Genomic DNA, 20,324 nt, shown 5'->3' with positions numbered 1-20,324 from the left:
CGAGCTTGCCTTCTGATCGGTCAGCTCAGAACTGTGGGAATATCGCAAGCACGTTCAAAGACATCTGTCCTCTCTCCCTAAGCTGGACTCAGGACCCCTTCTGTCTAATTACCATGTCCTTGGGTTCCCACACACTCTGTCTTATCAGACCTCCCAAATCTTCATGGATCCTCTCTCAGTCTCTTTGGTTTGTTTTTCTCATGCTCAGGGTTTGTTTTTCTCATCCTCAGGGTGGCAGGGATGAAGGAAATTATCTGGATGATGCTCTCGTGAGACAGGATGCCCAGGTCAGTAGAACTGCAGCCTCTTTCTTCTCTTTTGCCAATAAGACAGACCCTAGTTGGTGGACACTAGCTGTGTCCTAGTTGGTGGACACACACACACACACATATATATATATATGTATATATATATACCCACTCTCACCTTTTTGTGGGTTTACTAGGTGCTAGGCATTGTGTTAACTACTTTACATTTCTTCCTTACAACAGATCTGTGAAGTAGATGTTATTACTTCTGTTTTATAGATTAGGAGACAGATGCATAGATTTAAGTAACTTGTATAACATCACATAGCTGGTGGAATTGTGCTCTTTGAATCCAGATCTGTTTGATTTTTTTAAAACCATACAATTCATATTATAAAGCTATGGTAATCAAAGCAGTATGGTATTGGCATTAAAACAGACATACAGATCAATGGAACAGAATACAAAGCTGAGAAATAAACCCATGCATTAATTTATGGCAAAGGCACCAAGAATATACAATGGGCAAAAGATAGTCTCTTTGATAAATTTTGTTGGGAAAACTGAAAAGCCATAAACAAAAGAATGAAAGTGGACCACTACCTTACACCATACACAAAACTTCGCTCAAAATGAATTAAAGACTTGAAAGTAAGACCTGAAACCATAAAGCTTCTAGAAGAAAACATAGGTGATAAGCTACTTGATATGGGTCTTAGCAATAATTATTTTAATCTGACACCAAAACAAAAGCAACAGAATCAAAAATAAACAAGTAGGACTACATCAAACTAAAAAGCTTCTGCACAGCAAAAAAAACCATCAACAAAATGAAAAAGCAACATACTAAATGAGAGAAAATACTTGCAAATCATATATCTAATAAAGGGTTAATATCTAAAATACGTAAAGAATTCGTACAACTCAATAGCAAAAACCCAAACCATGCAATTTTAAAATGGGCAGAAGATCTGAATAGACATTTTTCCAAAGCCATACAGATGGCCAACAGACACATGAAAAGATGCTCAACATCACTAGACATCAGGGAAATGCAAATCAAAACCACAGTGAGATATCACCTCACTCCTGTCAGAATGGTTGTCATCAAAAAGACAACATGTAACGAGTGTTGGCGAGGATGTGAAGAAAAGGGAACCCGCATGCACTGTTGGTGGGAATGTAAATTGGTGCAGCCACTATGGAAAACAGTATGGAGTTTCCTCAAAAAATATATAAAAATAGAACTACCTTGTGATCCAGCAATTTCACTTCTGGTATTTACCCCTCAAAAATGAAAACACTCAAAAAGATATATGCACTCCCTTGTTCATTGCAGTATTATTTACAATAGCCAAGATATGGGAGCAACCCAAGTGCCCATCAATAGATGAATGGATAAAGAAATTGTGGTGTATATGTACAATGGAATAATGCTAGTCAGCCATAAAAAAAGGATGAAATCTTACTATTTGCAACAATGTGAATGGAGGGCATTATGCTAAGTGAAATAAGTCAGAAAGAGAAAGACAAATACTGTATGATCTCACCTATGTGTGGAATCTAAACAGACAAACAACAACCAAAAAAACCAACCTCATAGATACAGAGAACAGATTGGTGGTTGCCAGAGGCAGGGGTGGAGGTGGGCAAAATGGGTGAAGGGGATCAAAAGGTAGACTTAGTTATAAAATAAGTAAGTCATAAGGATATAATGTACACCACAGCGACTGCAGTTAATAACACTGTATTGCATACTTGAAAGTTCCAAAGAGAAAAAGATCTTAAAAGTCCTCATCATAAGAAAAAAAATTTCGTAACTGTGTATGGTGCCAGATGATAACTAGACTCATTGTGATGATCATTTCTCAATACATACAAATATCAAATCATTATGTTTTACACTTGAAACTAAAATAACGTTATATGTCAGTTATACCTAAATTAAAAAAAAATACACACAACGAAAACCATGCAATTCAACAAATACTTGAGAGTTCTTCAAGGAGCACAGTTCTCCTTGGAAGTGACCAGATGAAAAGGTGCTTCCAAACAAATTTGGGCTGGGAGAAGTTGGAAGGAGTAGAAGCAGTATAACTCAGAATAGGGTTTTTCTGGATCCTCCAAGTCTTACAGAGAGGCAAGGAATTTAAGAACAACTCCAGTCAAGGCTTCAGCTCTTCTTCCAAGATGAGACAGTAGGAAAACCTGGTCAACCTTCGCTCTTTAACATACGTCAGCAGTAACGGATATGTGCAAACTTTGGGTATTATAGCTGAATTTTGATGTAGGAAAGTAAATGAGTTTGAGATGAAAAGAATTATCAGAACAAGTGGAATTAGCTAGTAATTTATTATCAAAGGCAGAAATTTTAAAGTATAGAGAGGCTATTATCTAAAAGTCCAATTTTATCTATTCTTGGTATGAAAACTGCATTGAAGGAAATAGCAGGCAGTATTCAGAATTCCTACTTTAAAAAGAAATTTGTAGGATATTAATGCCACATTAAAATGCCCCTTGGAGCTTTTGTTAGAAGATGGCACATGTTTGATTCCCTTCTGAAAAACAAACAAACCAGGAAATACAAAAATAGAGAAAAATCTGCATCAACACTGGAAACTGTGGAGGAGGGCCATTAAAATGCCAGATGGGCAGCAAAGCTGGGCCAGGGATGCAGGAGAGCCATTCCTGCCCCAGAAAAGATGCTAACACACACACACACACACACACACACACACACACACACACACACACACACACACACACACACACACACACACACACGCCCTGCCCCCACTAGAAATAGACACAGCGGCTTCCTGCAAATGGGGAAACTCCTCATGGAAGACTTGGGCTGTGTCTCAGGTGCCTCCACTGGACCAGCAGCATGTCCTCCTGTTTGAAATTCATCCAAATGAAAAGTGAGGAGCTCAAAGGAGAATCCACTTCACCTCGTTCTAGGGGAAAAACCAGGTCTGGATATACTGTTCATCATTTCAAGATCAAAGAGCATGAACATCAACAAATCCCAGCTCAAACACTTTGTGGTCTGTGAACAAACTGGGCCACAAAGGGAGGCAAACATGGGCTCTCTATATGGAAGAGACAGATTTCAGATCGCTTTGGATCCTGACACAAATGAGAGAACGACAGCTTTTAATTAAACAAGAGCCAAAAATAAAAAAGATGCAATGAGAAAATAATGGAGATGAAAATGGAGCTGGATGAAGGGCAAGCAGAGATAAAGAGAGAGCTACATGAGTGGAGGAGAGGTGTTCTTAGGAACAAGGAAAGACAGAATCTAAATGTTTATTAGAAGCAGAAATGATCAGAAATGACATTGCAGAAAATAATCATTGTGGAAGGCAGTACTAAAAAATTTCCAGGGTTCAGAAGAAAAGGACAAAGCAATCAGAGAAGAGGAAGAATATAGAGGAAACACTGTGGAGATTAGAATCTCAACAAGAAGGGTGTGGACAAATTTGCCCTAAAATATATTTAAATATATAATAAATGTACAAATAAATTAAAGCATCTGGTCCTGGTGTAAGAATAGGGAGAAGTCAATGGAATGATTAGAAAGTCTAAGAGCAGAACCAAGCCTATGTGAGAATATTCAGGAATACATACAGAATAGATGCATTTCAAGTCAGTGAAGAAAACACAGATTACTCAGTGGAGTTGGGACAATTGGCTAACCATTTGGGAAACAATAAAGTTAGATCGCAACTTTCACCTGACATCGTAATAAACTCCAAATAGATTGAAATTTTTAACATAAATAAAGCAAGCCATAAAGGTACTATAAAAAAGTATAGTTAAATATTCTTTTTTAAATCTGGAGCTGGGAAAGGATTTTGTATGCATTTTCTTTTAAGGCAGAAACCATAAAGGAAAAGGGTTGATAGTTTGGCTAAAAAAAAAAAAAAAAATGCACTGTCTTAGCAAACAATACCACAAACAAAATTACAAGATCAAATGATAGAATGGGAAGAAATTTCACCTTATGTATAATAAGCTTAATATATAAAGTACATAAGTAAACTACAGTTTTGATACTATGAATAAGAATGCCCCATTTCTCAAAAAAAAATGGTCCATGTGTATTAACAGGCAACTCAAAAAAAGGAAAAATAGAAATGGCAAATACACCAAAAGATGACCAACCTCACTAGTTATTTTTTTTAATTAACACAAAAAGATACCATCTTCTACCCAATACTAAAACTTTACTCAAGTTCATTCTTATGGTATTTTACAAAAGTATCATTCTGTGACAGATTGAAAGTTCGTTCCTTGCCCACATGTTCTAGTTACTATTGCTGTATAACAAACCACCTCAAACTCAGTGACATAAAACAGCTACCATTTTAGTATGACCATGGATTCTGTGGGCCAATAATCCACACAAGGCACAGGTGAGATGGCTTGTCTCCTCTCTGCAGTGTCAGAGGTCTTAGCTGGGAAGACTTGAGTAGCTGGAGGTGACTCAAATGGCTGGGGTTGAAGGCTCCATCACTCATGTGTCTGGTGTCTGGGCTGCAGTGACTCAAAGGCTGGGCTCATCTGGGGCTTCGAAAGGATCTCTTACATGTGGCCTCTCCAGGTGGCGTGGGCTTCCCAGATCATGGCGGCTGCATTTCAAGAGGGACCATCTGGAAAGGCAGCACTCCACGAGAACCAAAGCTGCCTGACCTTTATGACCTAGCCTCAGAAATCAGTGTCACTGCCACCATGCTTTAGTGATTGAAGCAGTCACAAGCCTGCTGAGATTCAAGTTTGAAAAACACTGAATTAGATGAACCTTTTGTGCCCTCCCAGCTTTAAAATTCCACGGTCCTATGAACTGACTCTTTAATAGTGTGGGAATTAGAGAAGGAAGTGAAGAAACAGCTGAGTAGATGGAGGTAAGCCCAAGGAATGACACAATGTATCAAGGTAGGGAATTTTGAGAAAATGAACAAGCCAGCTGCTGGTTATAAATGAACAGTAGGGTTTAAAAATTTTTTTTTAATAAAATACATATAAAATTTACCATCTTAACCATTTTTAAGCATACAGTTCAGTAGTGTTAAATATATGCACATTGCTGTGCAGCCAATCTTCAGAACTTTTTCTGAACTTGCACAACTGAAACGCTATGCCTGTTAAACAACTCATTTCCCCCTCGCCCCAGTCACTGGCAACCATCATTCTACTTTTGGGCTCCATGATTTTGATGCATCTAGGTACCTCATATAAGTAGAATTATGCAGTATTTGTCTTCTTGTGACTGATTTATTTCACTTAGCATAATGTCCTCAAGCCTCATCTCTGCTGTAGCATGTGTCAGAATTTCCTTCCTTTTTGAGACTGCCTTGTATTCTATTGTGTGTGTATATACCATGTTTTATTAATCCATTCATGTGTCAATGGACATTTGGGTTGCTTCCACCTTTTGGCTATTGTGAATAATGCTGCTTTGAATATGGGGATACAAATAACTCTTTAAAATCCTAACTTCAAGTCTTTTGGAGATATACCAAGAAGTAGTATTGCCAGATCATATGGTAATTTCATTTTACTTTTTTTGAGGAAAAGCCATGCTGTCTTCTATAGTAGCTGCATCATTTTACATTCTCACCGACATAGCACAAGGATTCCAATTTCTCCACATACTCATTAACACTTGTTATTTTCTGTTTCTTTGTTTTAAATAGCAGCCATTGTAACGGGTGTGAGGTGTTATGAACAGTAGTTTTGATTTATCGATAATACCGTATAGTTAAAGGGAATTCCCTGGCGGTCCAGTGGTTAGGACTCCGCGCTTTCACTGCTTAGGGAGTGGGTTTAATCCCTTGTCGGGGAACTAAGACCCCACAAGCTTCACAGCACAACCAAAAAAAAAAGTAATAATATAGTTAAAGTAACCAGAATCAATTTCTTATATTTCTACCAGGTTGGAATATAAGCAATTACTAATGGGGTCCTGGTTCTACTGTGAGACCTTCTGTAGTCTCAAGCAAATCACAGATCATTCCAGAGTGGTGTTGTCCAATAGACTTTTCTGTGATGTTGAAAATGTTCTACATCTGCACTGTCTAGTATGGGTAGCCACTAGCCACAAGTAGCCACTGAGCACTTGAAATGTGGCCAGTATGACTGGGGAGTTGAATTTTTAATTTTATGTAATTAATTAAAATTCAAATAGCCACATGTAGTTAGTGGCTACTGTATAGGACAGCCCAAGTCTAGGACATTCCTTTCGGGTCTTAAGACAGAAACATGTAGTCTGCATGTAGGGAGCTGCTGGTGTTTGCCCTGACTCTCAGGGAGATATTATAGAGTCCCATTAGTTTTATACCTAAGGAAAAATCCTGAGTCATTTCCACTCACTGCCAACACCACTTCCACCGCCATCAGCAACAAAATAAAACTAAGCTAACTCTGCTCTCTGAAGTTCTGGAAATATTTACATATGTCCTGGCACCTGCTCCATTGTGTTTTAAACTTGTACTTTGTTTGGCTTCAGGACCTGTATGAGGCTGGAGAGAAGAAATGGGGGACAGATGAGGTGAAATTTCTAAGTGTTCTCTGTTCCCGGAATCAAAATCATCTGTTGCATGGTAAGGCACTTGCCTCATTGTCTAAAGAAACTATTTGAAAGATAGTGAAAACTATATCACCTGTAATTGATAACCTTTTTCCCTTTACTTGGTACAAAGATCTAATTTTACTGAACTGTCTTAGATGTCTTACCTTGGAAATGTATGGGTGCAACAATGTGCATGAGGGCCAATTGCTGAAAGATTAATTATGAATAATTAGCAGATATATTCATAGAAGTTTGGAATTCCTGTTGGTAGGAAACTGACCTCCATAGTCAGTCCTTTTTCTAAAGCAGTTCCATTTAAATTTAGTTACATAAGACAAAACCTTTAGTACATCAGCAAGCAATAAAATAGAAATGTTGGTTGACATTTATTCCTATTTAACATCCAAGTTGTAAAAGCTAATAGAGGGCTTCCCTGGTGGCGCAGTGGTTGGGAGTCCGCCTGCCGATGCAGGGGACACGGGTTCGTGCCCCGGTCCGGGAAGATCCCACATGCCGCGGAGCGGCTGGGCCCGTGAGCCATGGCCGCTGAGCCTGCGCATCCGGAGCCTGTGCTCTGCAACGGGAGAGGCCACAACAGTGAGAGGCCCGCGTATCGCAAAGAAAAAAAAAAAAGCTAATAGAAGTGATTTTTTTAGGGGGTGTGTTGCATAAGATGAATAGTGGATGATTTCAGATTTTATTTCCTATGTGTAAAGTTTCTAGTTTGCTTCTGATAATGCTAGTCTTTTTAATGTGATTTTAACTTCTTTGGGAAAAAGGTACTATACGATTGTAGAATATTTATTGTCAGGTTTATTTTCTTCTTGTAAACAGCAATAAAGGTTTAATAAAATATTTCATCTTTTATATAAGCTTTTGAGGTCTGTATGCTATATCCTAATTTTATAAACTCATCATGCCCTTATCATCACTCACAATTTATAAAACTTGTGGGAAATTTGAGAAGAATGAGTTTGCTAAATTGAAAACGTGAAAAAAATGGAAAATTACAACACATTTGGAAGTTGCAATTATTTCAGATATTCCACAGTGACAGTAGGTGATTACTCCAGTTAATAAATGTCATGGGCAGTCATCAGATGCACCAACTTCTGACTCAGATCCTTATTTTTTTTGCCTTCCCTTGCCTGATTACTAGTAAGGCAAATCTCTCCCTGGTGTTATTTTCCAAGAACTGCAGGTCCTCAGAAGCCAATTTAATGCAAATATATTTGTAACAATTTTCGCTTCGAGGCATAAGTCAATAGTTGGGCAGTTATGAAACATTTGCTTGTAAGCCACTGGAAGAAAATCTTTTCAGCATTATTTGAATAAAGAAAACGTCATAATTTTCTTACCAACCAACAATAATAGTGAGGATTCATAATAACTAAGATTTTGTTAATTATCTTCTAGGTGCAGTGCTAAGCATATTATAAGCATCCCAGTGAAGCAGCCATTATTTTCCCCATCTTACAGTGGAGAACACTGAGTCTTAGAAAATGTGTCAATTAGATTTTTAAATTCCAAGAAATAGGCACTGAATAATTACATAGGAAAAGAGAAAATCATATAGAAGGGGACAAGAGGGAAAATGGAAACTACTAGAGGTCCATTGAATTGAAGGGAGAGCTGAACAGCTCCAGAAAGACTAGAAATCAAGGCAGTTCTGAGGATCTCAGTAGAAGGGAGTCATGGATTTATTTCTAAGGCAGAGTTTCCTAAAATCTCGTCTCCATTAAAAATGCTGATTCTTGGACCCCCTACTTCAGACTGGCTAACTTAGGATTTCTGAGAGTGACACGCAAGGAGTTTAACAGGTTTCCCAGGTGATTCTTATGTTCTCTGAAGTTAAAGATGACTCAGTGCTTTTGGCTATCCTCATCATATCTGCTCAGTTAAAAAATTCCCAGGAGAGTAAGACTGATTGGCCCTGGTTGGATGAACTGCTCACTCATTTGTTAGAGCTTGTCATGTATGTTGGGGGGTAGGGGTGTTCCTGGATTGACAGCCCTGTGAGAATCACTCTGATGGGGGTGGAGTAGCATCCCGAAGAAGGCAGTGTTAAGAAGATAAACAGCAGATATCCACTCTAAGAAGACTCCAGAAGGAGGCAGCAAGAGAGAAAAATATGTTCATAATATTCAAAAATACTTGGTAGAAAAGGGGAGAAATTTTAATTATGTTAAAGTCTATTAAAAGGTGCAAGCAACTGTTACCAAATGTGACCAAGTTTTGAAAAGGTTGAATTGCTCTAGTTATTTTTTTAATTGACGTATAGCTGATTAACAATGTTGTGTTTGTTTCTGGTGTACAGCAAAGTGATTCAGTTATATGTATATGTATATACATATATATATTCTTTTTCAGGTTCTTTTCCATTATAGGTTATTACAAGATATTGAATATAGTTCCCTGTGTTATAGAGTAGGACCTTGTTGTTTATCTATCTTACGTATAATAGTTTGTATCTGCTAATCCCAAACTCCTAATTTTTCCCTCCCCCACCTTTCCCCTTTGGTAACTATAAGTTTGTTTTCTATGTCTTTGAGTCTGTATCTGTTGTGTAAGTTCATTTTTATCATTTTTTAGATTCCACATATAAGTGATATCATGTAAAATTCGTCATTCTCTGTCTGACTTACTTCACTTAGTATGATAAACTCTAGGTCCATCCATGTTGCTGCAAATGGCATTATTTCATTCTTTTTTGTGGCTGAGTAATATTCCATTGTGTGTGTGTGTGTGTGTGTGTGTGTGTGTGTGTATACACACACCACATCTTCTTTATCCATTCACCTGTCGATGGACATTTAGGTTGCTTCCATGTCTTGGCTCTTGTAAACAGGAATTGCTCTAGTTTTGATGTGCTGAAAGGAAGATGAACATACAGGTGATTGCCAAGCTTATTAAGGAAACAAGGAGAAAAAAAAGCAAATCTCTCCAGAGGTTATCTCCACTTTATGTAGTGAAAACAGGGTCCCAAATAAGGGAAATGACTTGCCTGAAGTCCTCCAAGATTCACAATATTCCTTCCTCCTCTCCTCTGTTCCATTCCACTTGCCATATGCATCCTGGTTCTCACCCACATTGCTAATTAGTTTCCTCTTGAAATATACCAAAGAATAATAGTATAGTCTAGTTAAAAGATGCTCATTCTCTCTGTACAGTTTAGTTTCCTCTATTCTTTATTATTTATATTTTCATTTTGTTATTGTTTGTAGTGTTCGATGAATATAAAAGGATATCACAGAAGGATATTGAACAGAGTATTCAGTCTGAAACATCTGGTAGCTTCGAAGAAGCTCTGCTGGCCATAGGTAAGCTGGTAGGGGGTGGGGAGTGGAGAAACAAATATTTATAGACTTTCCTCCTTATTATCAATTTGTTGTCATGGGTTGTAGAAATTTTTTTTCAGGGATAAAAAAAATTGTTTAAATCATTCATGACATGTGATCCAGAAATTTTTTTCTTAATTGGTTTATTTTGGGTTGCACTGGGTCTTCGTTGCTGTGCACGGGCTTTCTCTACTTGAGTCGAGCAGGGGCTACTCTTGGTTGCGGTGTGCGGGCTTCTCATTGCGGTGGCTTCTCTTGTTGCAGAGCATGGGCTCTAGGTGTGTGGGCTTCAGTAATTGTGGAATGCGGGCTCACCAGTTGTGGCTTGCAGGCTGTAGAGCACAGGCTCAGTAGTTGTGGCACACAGGCTTAGTTGCTCCACAGCATGTGGGATCTTCCTGGACCAGGGCTTGAATCCGTGTCTCCTGCATTGGCAGGTGGATTCTTAACCACTGTGCCACCAGGGAAGTCCCGTGTGACCCAGAATTTTAAGCGAGAAATATTATATATAACCTGATTGTTATTGTACCATGTGGCTTTATCTATTTTATATCCTCTGTGCCTTTATATCTTAGCACGTGGAAAGGTTAATCCTATACTAGCTGCATCTTGCAAGTCTGTGAATGGTTAGAACTAATAACTGTTTCATATGGTACAGATAGCAATAATCTTTTTGAAATTTTATGCTGCCTTTTGCTTTAATGGCCTTTATTAATTATTTGTCTAGGAACTTGACAATAAATTGAGGGTACTTTCCATCTGTGAAAATGCTTTTAGCATAGCCTATGCTCATAAAACATTGGCTAAATTTTTCGACAAAGCAATCAAAAGATACTACTTCACACCTTGTAGAAACAATGGGAACAACTGTCTCTTCTTGTTTTGCAGATTTTATCTGTAATCTTTTCATTTCTCTTTTTATCTCTTGACAGTAAAGTGCATGAGGAACAAATCTGCATATTTTGCTGAAAGGCTTTATAAATCTATGAAGGTAAGTGGCCTCATTGTTAGCATCTGAATGGCTCTGAGGGTCTTGTGTCCACCTTCATATGCTTACTTATATCCCCCATGCAAATTAGCCAAAATCAGCTTGAGCTATTCAGTTCAATTCTTCAAATACTTCACTGAGTGCTTGCTAATAATAATGCTAGGTAATATTTATTGAGTACTTATAATGTGTGATCACTGTTCCTAATACTTTATATGTATAATTTTATCCCCACAACAGCTCTGTGGGGCAGGTACTGTTATCATCTTCCATTTTACAGATGAGAAAACTGAGGCATAAAGAGGATAGGCAATTTGCCCAGGGTCCTCAGTGAGGAAAGGAATGGAGCAGGGATGCAAACACTGGTAGTCCAACTTCAGAGCCCCAGCTCCTAACCATGCATTGTACTCCGTGCAAGCACCCTTGCTGAGAGCCATGGGAGGGGCAAGAGAGATCAAAATGCAATCCCTGGTCTCAAAGAACTTCTAGCTCTGAGAGGAAGGCAGCTCTGTGCAAAACACCAGTAAGAACAAAATAGAATGTAAGATGGTAGTTGAGGATCCAAATATTATAGGAACACAGAGGAAAGGGTGTTTAAAAAAATATTTGTTTGGGGGTGAGCATCAGAAAAGGACATATAAAGAAATTGGTATATTTGAGCAGGACCTTAAAGGAAGTTTTACATCAGAGAGTTTTACATGGTAGGAAGGATGGTAAAGCTGGGAAGGGAGGATGACATGGTGGGTGGATCACTGTATGTGAGGCAGGAGGGCTGGAGAACACAGGGTATGTCCCTAGAAGGGCAGAGAGCTATCTCCTCTGGTCAGAACACTGAGTGTTGAAAAGATAAGTTGGGGAAACCCTTGAGCTCCATGGTAAGGAACCAGACTCCACAGGCCTCTAAGGTTAGAGTACAAGGGATGTCATTGGGAGACTGATACATAGTTTACCTTGATAGACTAACAAAGAGCACTGTCTAAACTAGCTCAGCTTTGCATGCAGGGATCTTGTTTCTTCCTTAGGGCTTGGGCACTGATGACAACACCCTTATCAGAGTGATGGTTTCTCGAGCGGAGATTGACATGTTGGACATCCGGGCAAACTTCAAGAGGCTCTACGGAAAGTCTCTGTACTCCTTCATCAAGGTGGGTCACAGCAGCCTTGCCTTGGCCCAGAGGAAAGTGCTGATGAAAGGAGGGGGTTCTGACCTAGGTTTTTAGACACTTCTTATCCTCTCCTTGGCAGACATCATTCCATTTAAGGATGGTACTCTAATTCAGATATTTCCAGTCTCTCTCCTTTCCCACAGATGTTTAAATCTCTGCCTGGTTAGAAGCTGGAAATGTTTGCTTTCTAAATAGAGTTAATTATTTCATGTTGACCCCAAAGAAAGATTATATATATATTTTTTTTTTTTGGAGTGTCCATATTTTTTTTAATTTTTAAATTTTATTTTATTTATTTTTTTATACAGCGGTTCTTATTAGTCATCAGTTTTATACACATTAGTGTATATATGTCAATCCCAATCTCCCAATTCATCCCACCACCACCCCCACACCCCCTGCCGCTTTCCCCCTTGGGGTCCATACGTTTGTTCTCTACATCCGTGTCTCAGTTTCTGCCCTGCAAACCGGTTCATCTGTACCATTTTTCTAGGTTCCACATATATGCGTTAATATACGATATTTGTTTTTCTCTTTCTGACTTACTTCACTCTGTATGACAGTCTCTAGATCCATCCACGTCTGTACAAATGACCCAATTTCGTTCCTTTTAATGGCTGAGTAATATTCCATTGTATATATGTACCACATCTTCTTTATCCATTCATCTGTCGATGGGCACTTAGGTTGCTTCCATGACCTGGCTATTGTAAATAGTGCTGCAATGAACATTGGGGTGCATGTGTCTTTTTGAATCATGATTTTCTTTGGGTATATGCCCAGTAGTGGGATTGCTGGGTCATATGGTAATTCTATTTTTAGTTTTTTAAGGAATCTCCATACTATTCTCTATAGTGGCTGTATCAATTTACATTCCCACCAAGAGTGCAAGAGGGTTCCCTTTTCTCCACACCCTCTCCAGCATTTCTTGTTTGTAGATTTTCTGGTGATGCCCATTCTAACTGGTGTCAGGTGATACCTCATTGTAGTTTTGATTTGCATTTCTCTAATAATTAGTGATGTTGAGCAGCTTTTCATGTACTTCTTGGCCATCTGTATGTCTTCTTTGGAGAAAAGTCTATTTAGGTCTTCTGCCCATTTTTTGATTGGGTTGTTTGTTTTTTTAATATTGAGCTGCATGAGCTGTTTATATATTTTGGAGATTAATCCTTTGTCCATTGATTCGTTTGCAAATATTTTCTCCCATTCTGAGGGTTGTCTTTTGGTCTTGTTTATGGTTTCCTTTGCTGTGCAAAAGCTTTTAAGTTTCATTTGGTCCCATTTGTTTATTTTTGTTTTTATTTCCATTACTCTAGGAGGTGGATGAAAAAAGATCTTGCTGTGATTTATGTCAAAGAGTGTTCTTCCTATGTTTTCCTTTAAGAGTTTTATAGTGTCCGGACTTACATTTAGGTCTGTAATCCATTTTGAGTTTATTTTTATGTATGGTGATAGGGAGTGTTCTAATTTCATTCTTTTACATGTAGCTATCCAGTTTTCCCAGCACCACTTATTGAAGAGACTGTCTTTTCTCCATTGTATATCCTTGCCTCCTTTGTCATAGATTAGTTGACCATAGGTGTCTGGGTTTATCTCTGGGCTTTCTATCTTGTTCCACTGATCTATGTTTCTGTTTTTGTGCCAGTACCATATTGTCTTGATTACTGTAGGTTTGTAGTATAGTCTGAAGTCGGGGAGTCTGATACCTCCAGCTCCGTTTTTTTCCCCTGAGACTACTTTGGATACTTGGGTTCTTTTGTGTCCCCATTCAAATTTTAAGATTTTTTGTTCAAGTTCTGTAAAAAATGCCATTGGTAATTTGAATCTGTACATTGTTTTGGGTAGTACAGTCATTTTCACAATACGGATTCTTCCAATCCAAGAACATGGTATATCTCTCCATCTGTTGGTATCATCTTTAATTTCTTTCATAAGCGTCTTATAGTTTTCTGCATACAGGTCTTTTGTCTCCCTAGGTAGGTTTATTCCTAGGTATTTTATTCTTTTTGCAATGGTAAATGGGAGTGTTTCCTTAATTTCTCTTTCAGATTTTTCATCATTAGTGTATAGGAATGCAAGAGATTTCTGTGCATTAATATTGTACCCTGCAACTTTACCAAGTTCATTGTTTAACTCTAGTAGTTTTCTGGTGGCATCTTTAGGATTCTCTATCTATAGTATCATGTCATCTGCAAACAGTGACTGTTTTACTTCTTCTTTTCCAATTGGTATTCCTTTTATTTCTTTTTCTTCTCTGATTGCGATGGCTAGGACTTCCAAAACTATGTTGAATAATAGTGGGGAGAGTGGACATCCTTGTCTCATCATTCCTGATCTTAGAAGAAGTGCTTTCAGTTTCTCACCACTGAGAATGATGTTTGCTGTGGGTTTATCATATAAGGCCTTTATTATGTTGAGGTAGTTTCCCTCTATGCCCAGTTTCTAGAGAGTTTTTAATCATAAATGAGTGTTGAATTTTGTCAAAAGCTTTTTCTGCATCTATTGAGATGATCATATGGCTTTTATTCTTCAATTTGTTAATATGGTGTATCACATTGATTGATCTGCATATATTGAGGAATCCTTGGATCCTTTGGATAAATCCCACTTGATCATGGGGTATGATCCTTTTAATGTGTTGTTGGATTCTGTTTACTAGTATTTTGTTGAGGATTTTTGCATCTATATGCATCAGTGATATTGGTCTGTAATTTTCTTTTTTTGTAGTATCTTTGTCTGGTTTTGGTATCAGGCTGACGGTTGCCTCATAGAATGAGTTTGGGAGTGTTCCTTCCTCTGCAATTTTTTGGAAGAGTTTGAGAAGGATGGGTGTTAGCTCTTCTCTAAATGTTTGATAGAATTCACCTGTGAAGCTATCTGGTCCTGGACTTTTGTTTCTTGGAAGACTTTTAATCACAGTTTCAACCTCATTACATGTGATTGGTCTGTTCATATTTTCTATTTCTTCCTGTTTCAGTCTTGGAAGGTTATACCTTTCTAAGAATTTATCCATTTCTTCCAGGTTGTCCATTTTATTGGCATAGAGTTGCTTATAGTAATCTCTTAGGATGCTTTGTATTCTGCGGTGTTTATTGTAACTTCTTCTTTTTCATTTCTAAGTTTATTGATTTGAGTTCTCTCCCTCTTTTTCTTGATGAGTCTGGCTAATGGTTTATCAGTTTTGTTTATCTTCTCAAAGAACCAGCTTTTAGTTTTATTGATCTTTGCTATTGTTTTCTTTGTTTCTGTTTCATTTATTTCTGCCCTGATCTATATGACTTCTTTCCTTCTGCTAACTTTGGGTTTTGTTTGTTCTTCTTTCTCTAGTTCCTTTAGGTGTAAAGTTAGATTGTTTATTTGAGATTTTTCTTGTTTCTTGAGGTAGGCTTGTATAGCTATAAACTTCCCTCTTAGAACTGCTTTTGCTGCATCCCATAGGTTTTGGATTGTCATGTTTTCATTGTCACTTGTCTCTAGGTGTTTTTTGATTTCCTCTTTGATTTCTTCAGTGATTTCTTGGTTATTTAGTAACGTATTGTTTAGTTTCCATGTGTTTGTGTTTTTTATGTTTTTTTCCATGTAATTGATTTCTAATCTCATAGCATTGTGGTCAGAAAAGATGTTTGATATGATTTCAATTTTCTTAAATTTACTGAGGCTTGATTTGTGACCCAAGATGTGATCTATCCTGGAGAATGTTCTGTGCACACTTGAGAAGAAAGTGTAATCTGCTGTTTTTGGATGGAATGTCCTATAAATATCAATTAAATCTATCTGGTCTATTGTGTAATTTAAAGCTTCTGTTTCTTATTTATTTTCACTTTGGATGATCTGTCCATTGGTGTAAGTGAGGTGTTAAAGTCCCCCACTATTATTGTGTTACTGTCGATTTCCTCTTTTATAGCTGTTAGCAGTTGCCTTATGTATTGTGGTGCTCCTATGTTGGGTGCATATATATTTATAATTGTTATATCTTCTTCTTGATTTGATCCCTTGATCATTATGCAGTGTCCTTCCTTGTCTCTTGTAACATTCTTTATTTTAAAGTCTATTTTATCTAATATGAGTATTGCTACTCCAGATTTCTTTTGATTTCCATTTGCATGGAATATCTTTTTCCATCCCCTCATTTTCAGTCTTTATGTGTCCCTAGGTCTGAAGTGGGTCTCTTGTAGACAGCATATATGGGTCTTGTTTTTGTATCCATTCAGCAAGCCTGTGTCTTTTGGTTGGAGCATTGAATCCATTCACGTTTAAGGTAGTTATCGACATGTATGTTCCTATGACCATTTTCTTAATTGTTTTGGGTTTGTTTTTGTAGGTCCTTTTCTTCTCTTGTGTTTCCCACTTAGAGAAGTTCCTTTAGCATTTATTGTAGAGCTGGTTTGGTGGTGCTGAATTCTCTTAGCTTTTGCTTGTCTGTAAAGCTTTTGATTTCTCCATCAAATCTGAATGAGATCCTTGCTGAGTAGAGTGATCTTGGTTGTAGGTTCTTCCCTTTCATCACTTTAATTATACCATGCTACTCCCTTCTGGCTTGTAGGGTTTTTGCTGAGAAATCAGCTGTTAACCTTTTGGGAGTTCCCTTGTATATTATTTGTCATTTTTCCCCTGCTGCTTTCAATAATTTTTCTTTGTCTTTGATTTTTGCCAATTTGATTACTATGTGCCTCTCCTTAGGTTTATCCTGTATGGGACTCTCTGCACTTCCTAGACTTGGGTGGCTATTTCCTTTCCCATGTTAGGGAAGTTTTCGACTATAATCTCTTCAAATAATTTCTCTGGTCCTTTCTCTCTCTCTTCTCCTTCTGGGACCACTATAATGCGAATGTGTTGCGTTTAATGTTGTCCCAGAGGTCTCTTAGGCTGTCTTCATTTCTTTTCATTCTTTTTTCTTTATTCTGTTCCATGGCAGTGATTTCCACCATTCTGTCTTCCAGGTCACTTATCCGTTCCTCTGCCTCAATTATTCTGCTATTGATTCCTTCTAGTGTATTTTTCATTTCAGTTATTGTATTGTTCATCTCTGTTTGTTTGTTCTTTAATTCTTCTAGATCTCTGTTAAACATTTCTTGCATCTTCTCGATCTTTGCCTCCATTCTTTTTCCGAGGTCCTGGATCATCTTCCCTATCATTATTCTGAATTCCTTTTCTGGAAGGTTGCCTATCTCCAGTTTAATTAGTTGTCTTTCTGGGGTTTTATCTTGTTCCTTCATCTGGTACATAGCCCTCTGCCTTTTCATCTTGTCTATTTTTCTGTGAATGTGGTTTTTGTTCCACAGGCTGCAGGATTGTATTTCTTCTTGCTTCTGCTGTCTGCCCTCTGGTGGATGAGGCTATCTAAGAGTTTTGTGCAAGTTTCCTGATGGGAGGGACTGGTGATGGATAGAGCTGGATGTTGCTCTGGTAGGCAGAGCTCAGTAAAACTTTAATCCGCTTGAAGGTTGGTGGGTGGGGCTGGGTTCCCTCCTTGTTTGGCCTGAGGCGACCCAACACTAGAACCTACCTGGGCTCTTTGGTGGGGGTAATGGCGGACTCTGGGAGGGCTTATGCCAAGGAGTACTTCCTAGAACTTCTGCTGCCAGTGTCCTTGTCCTCACGGTGAGACACAGCCACCCTCCACCTCTCAAGAAAGGTTATATTTTAATGAATGGTTTTAAGAGCACAATTTCCATTTCTACCTGCTTACAATAAAAGAGAAGCAACTGAATCAGTCATCCAGAACCACATCCAGGGCCAGCTGAGGTCTGCTGAAAATATGGGAAAACATGATAGTCATCCTGGATTGCTATTCTTTACCTGGCACCAGACTTCTAGGAGTCCTAACATGGCATGGGAGTGATGCGAAATGATTCACGTCTCTCAAAACCCCTCATTACTGGGACTTTGCTTCTTGAGGATGCCTCAGGCATATGAAGCCAAAGCCATTTCCCTAGAAGCTGGTGTTGCCAGCACAGATCAGGATTTGATCTGTGAATTAAATATTCTGATCCTACTCATAGCTTGGAGAGGTTTAACTACTAGGTGATTTGAGCTGCAGAGTTTATGACTATGTCTACAAGGCATTTAGGAACTTGTTTCTATTTCTGTACAGTCTGTGAGGTCACTGTTTTTTGCAGAGCTGAAATACAGCTAGCTGTAAGCAAAACAATTTTAAGATTCAAGGATGACCATAAATGAAGCTATGGGAAAATATATTTGTACCATATACTTATAATGTAGGGTTAATATCCCTATATGAGGAACTTGTACAAATTACTAAGAACAAGGAGAAAAATCCAAAAAGAAAACTGGACAGAAAGAAAACATGAGCTTCATGAAAGATGAGACACAAATGGACAATAAATATGTACAATGTTTAATCTCACTAATATACAATGGATTGCAAATAAAAGCAAATCATCATTTTTCACCTAATACCTTAACAAAGTTTAAAGAGGTCATAACCAGCATTGAGAAAGGCTTGGGAAAATCTCACCGTCTCTTATGGAAGCACTATAAACTAGTCTAACTTTCCGGGGAGGCAACTTGCCAATAAATGTTTAAAAAATAAACTATACCTCTTACTTAGTTATTATATATTTAAGAATATCTTTAGGCAAAATAATAAGATAAAAGTGCGCTAATCCACAGAATGGGAGAAAATAATATCTAGTAAGGGTTTACTATCCAGAATATATAAAGAACTCCTAAAACTCAATAACAAAAAGACAAACAACCCAATTAAAAAATGACAAGGGATTTAAATATCGTCATTTCTCCAAGGGAGATATACAAATGGGCAATAAGCACGTGAAAAGCTGTTCAACATCATTATGAAAACCACAGTGAAATACCACGTCGTACCTACTAAGATGGCTATAATTTTTAAAACATGGAAAATAACAAATGTAGGAGAGGATGTGGAGAAATTAGAACGTTGTGTATTGCTGGTGTGAATGTAAAATGGTGCAGCCGTTGTGGAAAACAGTTTGGCGCTTCCTCAAAAATTTAAACATAGAATTACCATGTTACCCCGCAATTCCACTTCCAGGTGTATACTCAAAAGAAATGAAAAAGGGGACTTAAACAGGTATTTGGACACCAATGTTAACATTATTTATAATAGCCAAAAGGTGGAAACAACCTAAGGGTCCATGAACAGGTGAATGGATAAACAAAACGTGATATATACACACATAATGTGAATGAAGTTTCCGATACATGGATGAACTTCGGCAACATGCTAAGTGACATAAACCAGACACAAAAGGACAAATACTGTATATGATTCTACTTACATGAAATATTTAGACTAGGTAAATTCATAGAGACAGAAGGTAGATTAGAGTTTACCAGGGGCTGGAGGATAAGGGGAATAGGAAGTTCTTGCTTAGTGGTTACAGAGTTTATTACACATTATTTTAATTTTTATTAACCAATAGAGAATGACTCAAATTATGGGAAATCTATCCAGTGGAGTACTATACAGACACTAAAATGATGGGGTAAAAAATATTGATTGACTAGGGGAAACAGCACAATAAATACATTTACATTATATGTTTGTATATATATAAATACGTTAATATGTGTATACACACACTCACATAACACTGGAAAAAATTTAAAATAAAGAATACATGGCCCATTCAATAAAAATTGTCAAAAGAAACAGAATAGAAATAGAAAATATGTAAATAATAGAAAAAAGACAGGAGTAAGGTTACAAATGTAAGTTATAATAATAAATAAACTCTCAGGTTAGGTAAAAATATAAAATCCTACTCTATGCTGTTTATAAGGAACAGTTGAAATACAGTGATATGTAAGAAGCTTTAAAAAGAAAAGGCCAGGGAAAAGAACATTTGACAAAAAGAAAGCAGGGATTATACTATAAGTAAAAAGAAGAATTTAAGGGGAAAAAGCATTAAATAGGACAAAGTAATAGATCACTTTATATTGATAAAAGCAACAATTTACAACGAAGATTAAATTACCATAAAACGTTAGTTGCCAAATAGTATTGCA

At 37.6% G+C, this 20,324-nt stretch overlaps 1 protein-coding gene across 4 annotated transcripts in view; it reads left to right on the top strand.

The window, feature by feature from the left end:
• ANXA4 (annexin A4) overlaps positions 1–20,324 on the top strand; it is a 70,330-nt gene that overhangs the window by 47,814 nt on the left and 2,192 nt on the right. For all 4 annotated transcript variants that reach the window (XM_060309615.2, XM_060309614.2, XM_060309617.2 and 1 more), the window contains exons 8-12: positions 231–287; positions 6,760–6,853; positions 10,047–10,142; positions 11,093–11,151; positions 12,171–12,293. In XM_060309615.2, coding sequence (XP_060165598.1) covers positions 231–287; positions 6,760–6,853; positions 10,047–10,142; positions 11,093–11,151; positions 12,171–12,293 — 429 coding nt within the window. The remainder of the gene's footprint in view (positions 1–230; positions 288–6,759; positions 6,854–10,046; positions 10,143–11,092; positions 11,152–12,170; positions 12,294–20,324) is intronic.

This window comes from Globicephala melas, chromosome 12 (genome assembly GCF_963455315.2).
Source record: "Globicephala melas chromosome 12, mGloMel1.2, whole genome shotgun sequence".
NCBI classification, from domain to species: domain Eukaryota; kingdom Metazoa; phylum Chordata; class Mammalia; order Artiodactyla; family Delphinidae; genus Globicephala; species Globicephala melas.
The sequence above is the reverse complement of the archived record's forward strand: the minus strand, read 5'-3'. Positions and strand labels throughout refer to the sequence as shown.